The sequence below is a fragment of the Belonocnema kinseyi genome, chromosome 4, assembly GCF_010883055.1.
Source record: "Belonocnema kinseyi isolate 2016_QV_RU_SX_M_011 chromosome 4, B_treatae_v1, whole genome shotgun sequence".
Taxonomy (NCBI): Eukaryota; Metazoa; Arthropoda; class Insecta; order Hymenoptera; family Cynipidae; genus Belonocnema; species Belonocnema kinseyi.
In genome coordinates this window covers 36,182,910-36,194,359 of record NC_046660.1, presented here as the reverse complement: position 1 = coordinate 36,194,359, position 11,450 = coordinate 36,182,910, and the positions used below count along the sequence as shown (strand labels likewise).

Genomic DNA, 11,450 nt, shown 5'->3' with positions numbered 1-11,450 from the left:
AGAAAAATAAATGTTTGGTTTAAATTTGAACTACTTCGTTAAACATTCACTCCAAAAAAATTTTTGTTTAAATTAAAACTTTTTGTTGAGAATTCAAATATTTCGTTAAAAATTCATCTTCTTTGTTTTCATTCAACTGGTTAGAAATCAATTTTTCGGTTTGAAAATTAATTTTTTAAACTGGAAATTTTAGAAAGATAGCTCAAAGTTAATAACGTAGTTTTTAGTCGGTACTCTGAAAAAACAATAAAAACGAGTTTGTTGTTCGATTTCGAATCTGGTTTCGATTCTGAACTAACTTCAGTACAAATATTATAAAATAAAATAAAATAAAGATGATATGAATAGGAATAAAGTGAACTATTGAAAGATAAATGAGGGCTTTCCCTCGAAAAAATATTTTGCTCATTAGCAAATTCTAAAGTCAATATTGAGACTGCTCATCCGTATCATGTTTTTCACACGGTTTCCCTTGGAGACTTTCAGCTGGATATCAAAGTATCCCAAAAAAGGTCAGACCTGTCATCCTCATCGACGAACATTTTCCTGTTCTGAGGAAGATCAGGCTCATTTGAGGGTCGTATTTCCAGCCCCCGGAAACAGGGTGAGTTGGCAGAAGCATACTATAATTAATAACTTTCGTGTTTATAAAAATAGACCTCATCTGTATTCATAAAGGACCCTCACTCAGGGGCCATGCATGAATTAAGTTTTTTTTTCTGAAATTTTAAACAACGCACCCCTCTTTGTTAGGTTACATCTTTTTGTAACCTTCTTCCCCTATCTTGCGTATTTTTTTCGTGAATTTATCTCTGGTTCTCTAAAAATTACGTAAGACAATTGGGGGAGGGGGGGGGGCACTTGGTAATATGTGACTCTTTTATTATGAATTAGTATAACAGTTCAACTTTCGAAAAAAAATTAATTTTTAACATATATAATGTAATAGTTGATATTCTAACTAAGGAAATATTTTTATTTTAAATCGAAATCAGTTGAATTGAACCAAAACGACGAATTTTCAACTAGGAAAGATTTTTCAGTTAATAAAGAAAAAATTCATCAATTGCGTTGAATTTTAACCCAATAATATTAATTTTTAATCAAGAAGATTAATTTTCTACCAAACGATGCATTTTTAAACAAAATGTACCAACTTCGAACCAAATATTTGGATTTTCAATCAATAAGATTGACGAAGTAATTGAAGTTCAATCGTAAAGGTTTAATTCTCTACAAAAAATTTAATATTTAATATTTCAACTAAAAAATATTGTTATTTTAAATAAAAATGAGTTCAATTTTCAACTAAACAATTGCATCTTTAATAAAAAAAATTGATTTTCTAAGGCAAAAAAAATAATTTTGTACAAAATACATCAATCATCAACCAAATAATTGATTTTTTAAACTAAAAAAGAATGATTTTTAAACAAAAATGTAGCAGCCAATTTTTGATTGCAAGGCATTAATTTTCAAGATCAAAACAAAAATTATTTTTCTACGAGGTAGTTCACTTTGCTACCTAACATTTCTTTTTTTAAATACATAATTGATGACTTTTCCAGATAATAATACGAGTCTTCCCCAAAACATTTGAATTTTTAACCAAACTAACAATTTTTTAATTAAAAAAAAATTTAATAAAAAAAAAACGATAATCCACCTTTTTTGTTTAAAATTCATGTATTTTTTTGAAAATTCGTCTTTTCTGGTCCAATTTAACTGGTCGAAATTTTTTTTTTTTAATTAATTTTCGAAACTGAAAATGTTTCTTCCGTGTTTGGCTGACAACTTTTTTTTTGCTGGAAATTTAGCTCTTTTGTTGATAATTCAACTATTATGGGTAGAAAATTCAACTATTCTGTTAGTAATTTCTCTTTTTTTATTGAATTTAACTGGTACAAAACTGGAATTTTTGTTGAAATTGTAACTATTACATTTTTGTTTAAATTTTTTTTAATTGAACCATTTGTTTGAAAATCCAATTATTTTGGTACAAAATTAAATTATTTGATAAAAAATGAACCATTTATTTAAAGAATTAACTAGTATTGGGTGGAAAATTCAACTGTTTTGTGGCGAATTCTTGTATTTTGTTGAAAATTCGTCTTTTTGAGCTAAAAATTAATCTTCTTTTTTGAAAAATCATCATTTTGGTTGAAGATGCAGCTATTTTATTTAAAATTTGAATTTTTTAGTTAAATTCAACGCGAAATATTATATCTTTCGTTGAGAATTCAGCTTTTTTATTTAAGAACTTAAATGTACTTGATTAAAAATTCAACTTTATTGTTAAATATTTAATTATTTTGTCTAGGGAATTTTCCCGCTAAGAATTTGGGAAAAAATTTCCTAATTATTAATATAATTTTATTACATATTTTGGCAATTTGGCTCAAAATAACTTCGAGAAAATTCCATAACGACTTCGGCAATTTTTCCAGATTTTAGGGAATTTTCCCGGAAAATTTTATGGTAAAATTTCTTAATTATTTCGGTAAATTTGTTACATATTTTATAAATTTCCCCAAAATAACTTCAGTAAAATGCCGCAACGATTTCGATAATTTTCAGTAATTAGGAAATATTCTCCCAAAAAATGTTGGGAAATTTTCGGTAAAATTCTGTAACGATTTCGGTAATTTTTCCAGAGTTTAGAGAATCTTCCCGAATAAATTTTCAGTGAAGTTTCCTAATTATTATGGTAAATTTGTTACATATTTTGGGAATATTGCCCAAATAACTTCGGCAAAATTCCACAACGATTTTGGTAATTTTTCCAATGTTTAAGGAATTTTCCTGAAAATAACCCTGGAAAAATTCCCTGATGATTTCGGTATGTTTAAAAAATATTTGAGGAATTTTACCCAAAATTTCTTCATCAAAATTCCATGAAGATTTCAATCATTTTTCCGGTGTTCAGGGAATTTTCCTGAAAAAATTTGCGGTAAAATTTCCTAATTATTTCGGTAAAGTTACATATTGTGGGTACATTTTTCTGTTAAATTGGGAATTTTTTTCAAAATAACGGGGTGGGAGTGGGTCAAAAATGTTCCAAAATTAATAACTTAGTTTATGGATGACTCCTTAGATTGATAACCAATGTGCCTATTTTGATATAAAATGTAAATTTTGTATGGCTTGAGGCAGGGAAATGCTTTTGCCATACCGTGGTTTTCTTTTATACAGTGGCCGATTTTTGTACCCACTCAATGGGTTATGTGAATCTCATTTAAGGCGTTAAACAAATTTTTAAACGGTACGTGTTTTCTTTTCCATTTCGAGGTCGTGGGAAGTACTCAAAGTACTTAAGTACTTTCAAGAGACATTTAAGGTGTACATTAAAACAAAAGAAATAGATTACATTTCTGCAGCACTTGAACCATATTTTATTTAAATTTTTTAGAATAACAATAGAACTAAATATAGGGTAAGCAGGGGTAAGTGTGGAACGAAATTACGAAGTTACATTTTGATTGGTGATATTTCAAATATTTGAGAAGAGTCTTGTTTAAAATTTCGCAAAAAGTATCTTTGGACATTCTACATTTAATCGTCCTTTTCATTAATCAGCAAAAAGTGGCCTGAATTTTTTTTTTGGTAGTTTGTTGACGATTTTAGATTTTTTGTTGTTGATAAGTGTAATAACAAAATGGGAATTTAGAATGAATGTTCAGTAATATTTAAAAACTTACTAATTTTAAACTGTATAATTTCTTAATTGGTTTAAAAATATTTTTCTACAGAAATATATACATTAAAATGTTATTTTATAATTATTATTATTTACTCACATTTTTATTTTAAAAATGAGGTTCTTGAACCTTTCCAACTAATCTGGAACTGTTGACGCAGATTATCGTATTTCACAATGAGGATGAAAAACAACAGATACCATTGTTACTCCTTAGTCTGATTTTTAATTACCGTGTCGTACTTCATCATTAAAAGTATAGTAAATATGTAAAATGTAAAAAAACAAATACAAGAAAAAACAAATATCTTCCTTGATTAAAATTTTTTAAATTAAATAAAAGGTGCTTTATTTAGGAAAAACTTTAAAAAAAATAAAATGACACAAGTACGAATTGAAGTTTTATAAAGCATCTCGGTCTCTTTAAAAATAATTGATTAAAGCAATAAATAATGACAAAAAATAACAAATAATAAAAATAATAAGAGATATATAATCATCTTATTGTAAAAAAGTTAATGATTAATTTGTTTTTCATTCCAAATTGTCTCGTGCTTCCATACTTCCCGCACATCGACCCTACCTATCAACTAAATCTATTGGTCATGGAATATTTTATGGTATGTAAAATGAATAAAATAAAATGCGATTTATTTTCATATAAACGTGTCTACTTAGAAAATTCAAAATTTATACAAATTCTTCTCTAAGAATTTGCATAGTCTCACGTTGAAGTTTTCAAATGATATAGTATACTCAGGAAACTGGGTGACATGATTTTTATTTTCACTATTTAGAGGTTGCGTAAAATAAAATAATAGTCTTTAAACTAATAAGTAACTAAACTTAAGAAAAAATTTTATATGAAATTCTCAGTTAACCATTCTTACTCGTGGATTTATGTTACTCCTAAAAAAATTACTGAAATTAATATACATGGGAAATTAGGGCGCTATGCGCGTTTATTGCACACTTCTGTTTTTTTTTTATTGCCAAATTCTCAAATTAAAATATAAACTTCAATTTAAAGTAAGACTATAAAACACAATTATAATTAAAATTTTTAAAAAATTGGAATAGGTATACGTTGGCTTTCATACAATTTTTAAATTTAGATTTAATTTTACATTTAATTTTAATTTTAAGTTTAATTTTATTCTTCATTCGCAGTAATCTGTAACTTTGATTTAAAAATAATATATTAAGCCAGAAGGAATTAAAAGCAATAGAAATAATAAGCTAAGGTGGTGATTTATATCATAATATGTTCTTAAAAAAACATTCTGGAATTCTGAGTCTCACTAATATCTTCCATTTACAACACTTATCCATTTTGAAGATGTTTACAATTGAAAATTCGCGTATTTGTTTAGTATTAAATGTCTTTAATTTTATAAATGTAGATACAAACAAAAATTATTAAATTTTGATGATTTTAAATATCAAAAGTGAAGTTTTCAATTTTAAATCTTCCAAATTGAAGAATTGTCGAGTTTTAATCATTAAAGTTTTAAAATTTTTCATTGTTAATTTTTTTAATTGCCTTTTTTCAATTATGAAACTTAAAATTTATTCCATAATTTTTTATTAGGAATTTTTAAAATAAAAACATCTTTAATTCCTTAAATGTACAATTCAAAGTAAACTTTCTACAACTTTGAATAGTTACATTTGGGAATTCTTGAATTTAAAGATGTACAAAATGAAAATTCCCTAATTTTGTTGATTTTGAAAATCAAAAGTCAAGTTTTCAAATATAAATTTTCCAAATTAAAGAGATTTCGAATGTAAAGCACCAAGATCACAAAATTATTTTCTTGTAAGCTTATTTTTCTAACTGAAAATTAAATTTTTTGTAGTTAAAAATTGATCTTTTTTTAGTTGAAAATTCGTCTATTTTTGTTAAAACATTTAATTTTCTACAAAAAAACACAAAGTTTTTTTAGCTGATTATTAATTGTTTCGCTTGAAAATTAAAATATTAGGTTGAAAATTCCATTAAAAATTAAAATATTTGTTTGAAAATAAAAATGCATGTATTTTGGTAAAATTTATTCTTTTTTTAAAAACTGATCCTTTTTAGTTGAAAATTCATCTATTTTGTTGATATTTTTTTAGCAGAAAATTAACTGTTTGCTTGAAAATTCCGTTAAAAATTAAAATATTTGGTTGAAAATCAAAATTCGTGTATTTTGGTAGAATTGATCCTTTCTTGTTAAAAATTGATCTTTTTTAGTTGAAAATTGATCTATTTTTTCGAAACAGTTAATTTTCTTAATAATGTTTGTAGTTGAAATTTCATTTCTTTGGTTGAAAATTAGTTTTTGGTAAAAATCCAATCATTTTGTTGAATATTCGACTAATGTGGTGGAAAAGTAATCTCATAAGTAGAAAAATTATCTTATCGGTAAAATATTTATTTGTTTTGTTAAAAGTTAAACATTTTGTTTAAATTTAATTTAATGTGGTAAAAAAATTATTTCTCCAACTGAAAATTGAACTATTCTATTTTTTTATTAAAATGGATCTTCTTTAGTTAAAAATTCATCTGCTTAGTTGAAAATTGGTCCTTATTAGTAGAAAATGCATCTTCTGGGTTGAAAATTCAACTATTCTGTTGAATTTTTTTATATTTTTTTGAAGATGCAACCTTTCAGTTAAAAATTCATTTTATTGGTTAAAAATGTAGCCAATTTTTTGGAAAATTCCCTTTTTTGTTGAAAATGAATTTTTTTGACTAAAAATGTGGCTACTTAATTTTAACTATAGAGACTTGATCTTTTTAGTTAAATATCCACTAATTTTGTTGAAAGCTCCTTTGTTTTTAGTCGAAAATTCAATTATTTTGTTAAAAAATGCCTATACTGTTTTGTTAAAAATTCGTATATTTTGGTTTATTTTAAAAGATTTTGTTTTAAATTAAAATAGTTTTGGTCGAAATATCAATTATTACACTTTTTGCTGAAAATTCATTTTTTTAATCAAAGATTCGTCAGTTTAATACAAAATTTAACTATTTTTTTGAAAATACCCTTTTTCTGGTTGAAAATTAATGATTTTAATCAAAACTGTCATTATACAAATTTTCATTAATAAATCTTAAATTTCTGTCAACATTTAGGAAAAGCGACAACCGTTTTTTTTTCGAGATTTTCGTGACACACCTATTTTTTAGAAAAATATTTGTTAAACAGTTTCAATGTGGACAAGGGGAATGAATTACTTTGAAGATTATTATTTATATAATTATTAATTATTTAACATTTTTGTAAACTCCACGAAAAAAATCCTGCAAAAATATAATATTAATAACTAGTCTGCAAGAATAAAGTGTGTACTGAATGCGCTGATTGCAGAGTAGACGGTGTACATTAGCAGACAAAGGAAGACGTCGAGGATTTGGATTACTAACGGGGAAACTCCACCTAAATTTGTCGGCTTGAACAGTTCAGACATTTATAGCATCCAACTGTATGTTTTCTCAGTGGAACTGTAAAAAAAATCTCAGAAAAAAATTGGAAAAACAGAAATATGATATTATTTTGAAGAATTTGGTTTCACGCACATCTATTTAAAAACAGACCTTTAAGAACAACTGTAGCCAATTTTTTTAAACATTCCTTTTTTTGTTGTTGAAAATTGGTCATTTTGGTTTAAAAATTCATCTATTTTGGTAAAATTGCATATTTTTTGTTCACAATTCACGACATTTTGGTTGACAATTAGTCTATTGTGGTTGAAGATTCAAATATTTTGTTGAAAATTAGTCTTTTTTGGCCGAATTCAACTGTATTTCATTAAAATTGAAAATATCGTTTAGTTGAAATACCAAACTATTACGTTTTTTGTCGAGAATTCATATTTGATTGAAGATTCATCATTTTAGTTTGAAAACCCTCGTTTTTGTTCAAAATAAAAAATTAAATATTCAGTTAAAATAAAAAATAAAACCATGCACCCGATATATCAAGTACTTAATTAATGGTAAATAAAGTTGAATGAAAAATGTTAGATAATTCCGAAAAAATCGACCGAGAATTTTAAGATTAAAATTTCATAGATTTTTAAAATAGATTTTGGATAGGTATTTAAAATCGTATTTTAAATTTTTTAAACAAATGAAATTTTCCAAGACGTTGAGTTACTAAATAATAATAGAACATTATTCATCATAAACACTTATCCTATTCATAGAAAATCAAAATTGAAGGTCAGGATATCACAGTATGACAGCCATTTTTTGCTAAACATAATATATATATAAATTCTAATTTATTGTGTTAAAAATCGAGATTTAAAAAAATCCATTTGCGACAATGTATACTTAATTTTTAAAGATTTTTTACGCAATAAACCCATTTTTAATTAAAATCTTAGTGATCTAGTACTCTACTGCCACCCTACGTTTTACTAGTTTGATCAATTTTTTTTTTTTTTTTTGAAATTGAACTACTCTATGTTTGGTTGAAAATGTATCTTCTTCGTTTGGAATTTCATCTTTTTTGCTACAAAATTAACCATTTTGTTTAAAATTTTCTTATTTCTTTAAAAATGTAGTTTTAACTGAAAATTTAACTATTCTATTTTTAGATCAAAATTTATCTCTTTTACGTAAAAATTCAACTCTGTTATTGAAAATTCGACTTTTCCTTTAGAAAAGTTGTATAAAATTTGCCTGCTTTGGTAGAAAATTAATGTTTTTAACTGAAAATTTAACTATTTTATGTTTGGTTGAAATGTGTCTTCGTTGAAAATTCATCTTTTTGGTTGAAAATTTGAGTATTTCGTTGAGATTTTATTTCCTTTTTCCTGATGAAAATTAATTTTCTTACTGAAAATGTAACTATCCTATTTTAATATTAGAAATGATCTGTTTTAGGTAAAAATTTAGTTATTTTGTTGAAAAATCTTCTCTTTTGATAGAAAAGTTATAATATTAAATTATATTACATTTATATTTATTTTTATTGTTAATAATTTATTTTTGTGTTGTTGATGGTTGATTATATTATTTAAAAATTCATCTCTTAAACTGAAAATCTTACTATGCCATTTTTTATGGAAAACTTGTATATTTTTATCGAAATTTAATTTTCTTGATTGAAAATTCTACTGCTTGGTTAAATATCCTTTTTTTTAGAATTTATTTTTCTAACTGGAAATTAAATTATTACATTTTTGATTGAAAATCGACTTTTTTAAGTTAAAAATTCATGTATTTTTTCAAAAATTCTCTTATATTTGGTATAAAACTCGCCTTTTGAGTGAAAAATGCAATTGTTTGATTGAATTGAACATGATTGAAAATGTAACTATTTTGTTGAAAATTAGTTTTTCAGTTGAAAATTAATTTTTTTAGACTAAAAATGTAACTATTTCACTTTCGCCTGGAATTTTGTTTCTTTTAGTTGAAAATTCATTTATTTTGATGACGTTTCCTATTTTTTAGTTCAATTCAAACCATTTTTCATTGAAAATTACAATATTTTGTAGTAAAAATATCAAATATTACACTTCTTATTGAGATTTTATATTTTTTATCGAAGATTCATCACTTTGGCTGAAAATTTTACTATATTGTTGAAATTTCCTTTTTTTCTTAGTTAAAAATTAATTATTTGAACTAAAAATTCAATTATTGCATTTTTGGTTAGAAATTAATCTTTTTGAGTTGAAAAGTCAACTATTTCGTTTAAAATTATTGTATTGTATGTATGTCTCAAGTAATTTGTGGACGACACCTTATAAAATTGTATGGCTATTGTCACTAAAAGTGGTTTAAATAAACTTAGCAACAAATATTTTGTTTGCATTAACAATACTGACCATCCAAGGTTGTTTTAATACCTGAAAGAAAAATTTAGAATGTTAGGGAAAATCAAAAATTGACCTAGGAAAAGTCAGAGAACATCAGAGAATTTCGAAATTGGAATTTTTTAGCAACCCTGAATTTAATACAAATTCTTGTAATGAAATACTAGAGAGTATTAATATAATGTATATTATAAGAAAATCGCATTATCCAGTATGTACTGGTATCCGATAGATAACCGTAAAAGGCTATTTTGGCTGTAATCAGAGTTTTTTTTAAAGAATTTTTTTTTCAATTTTTTTACTCAAGGTGGCCCTCAACATCGAAAATCTGCCTTACTGATAAGAGAACGTGAGTAACGTGATGTCCCAAGGTGATTTTTCCAAGGTGAACCGGAAAAATCGAAAAATGCAATCTCGCTTGTCGCTGAGGAGACATTTAAGGTATTACATTCTTTCACCTATGCTTTTCTTCCGGCTAAGGTTCTTTTATCAATTATGTCAATGATATTAGTGAGTTTAAAACTCGTGAAATATGTCTTGAAAGACTTTTTATGGCAGTTTTGATGCGCAGTTCTAACTGCACATAAAAACTGCCGTAGAAAGTCTTTTTAAGAAAGTTTAGAAGATTAGCGATATAATGTGCCATTTTACGGACAGAAGAGAGATGTCAAAAAACGACTTTTTCATGCTTAAGTCGGAATTTTTTTTTATTATCAATAATTGAAAATTATTTAATCAAATCATAACTTGACAATTATTTCACCAGTCTCCGTGAGCTCCTGGGAGAAGCGGAAATAGACGACAAAGAACAATTGCCACCAAGCACACATTTACTTGCATATTCTCAGTACTGTAAATCTAGGAAAAAGGCGAAGAAAATCCAAAAGGGCCGAAATGTCTTGCAGAAAGGGCATGTAAGCTTTATTTTTTTAATGACCAAAAAATACGAATTGGTAAATGTGATAAAAAAAATACATTATATCACCTAAATCTCTTATTTAGAGTGAGCGGTTCATTCACTCTTGAAATCTAGGGCACGCCTGCGATGAAAATGCTTGTAATCTCTTCAACTCCTTTTTTTAATGTATTGAAATTCCTTGAAATGTTTAAAATTATTTTAAATCCGTTAAAATATTTCCAAGTGCCTTTCAATCCTCTGAACTCCCATTTCTATCTTTTGAAGTCCAAATAGAATTTGTTTACATAATTCAAAATTAATTAACCAATGTTGTTAAATATTCCATTATACCAAAAGTAATATTTTTATTCAAAAAATAAATAAATATATCTAAACAAATGGAATTTGTTTCAACGATTAAAAATTAATCAAACAATGTTGATAAATATTCCACCAAAGAAATATTCATAATTTTTAATTTAAAAAATTGTCGAAACAAATTGTATTTGTTTAGACCATTGAAAATTAATAAAATAATGTTAATAAATATTCCACTAGACCAATTGTAATAATTTTTAGGGAAAAAACAGAATTTTCGAAAAAAAAAGTTATTCAAACAAATGGAATTTGTTTGAATAGTTGAAAGTTAATTAATAAATTTAATAAATATTCTACTAGACCAATATAAATAGTTTTAAGTAAAAAAAAGGCGAGAATACAGTGCTCAAAAGGTCAATTTGATGAAGAATTGACATTTTTGGTTTCAAGGGTAGTTTTCAGGAACTCGTGAGGGTATTTCGGGGTTTCAAGCCCATCTCTCTGATACATGAAATTCTATGTTGCGTGATTCTGTACAAGCTTCTATAATTTCCCGTCACATTTTCCCAAACTCTAAAAAAATTATTCCAAAAACTCAAAAAAGTGATTTTTCCCCATTCATTTTTCATGAGAAACTTCAAGTAAAAACTGGCATCTGGTAGAATAAAATTAAAAAAAAATTAGGGAATATCTTTTTTTGGATTTGGAATTAAATGGGAGGGG

General features: G+C 25.6%; 1 protein-coding gene across 1 annotated transcript in view; it reads left to right on the top strand.

Moving 5' to 3' along the window:
- The first annotated feature begins 359 nt into the window (after positions 1–359).
- The window catches only part of LOC117171636, a 16,191-nt gene continuing 5,100 nt past the window's right edge, over positions 360–11,450 (top strand). Inside the window, exons 1-3 of the mRNA XM_033359123.1 lie at positions 360–604; positions 9,819–9,952; positions 10,278–10,425. Coding sequence (XP_033215014.1) covers positions 9,873–9,952; positions 10,278–10,425 — 228 coding nt within the window. The 5' untranslated portion in view covers positions 360–604; positions 9,819–9,872. The remainder of the gene's footprint in view (positions 605–9,818; positions 9,953–10,277; positions 10,426–11,450) is intronic.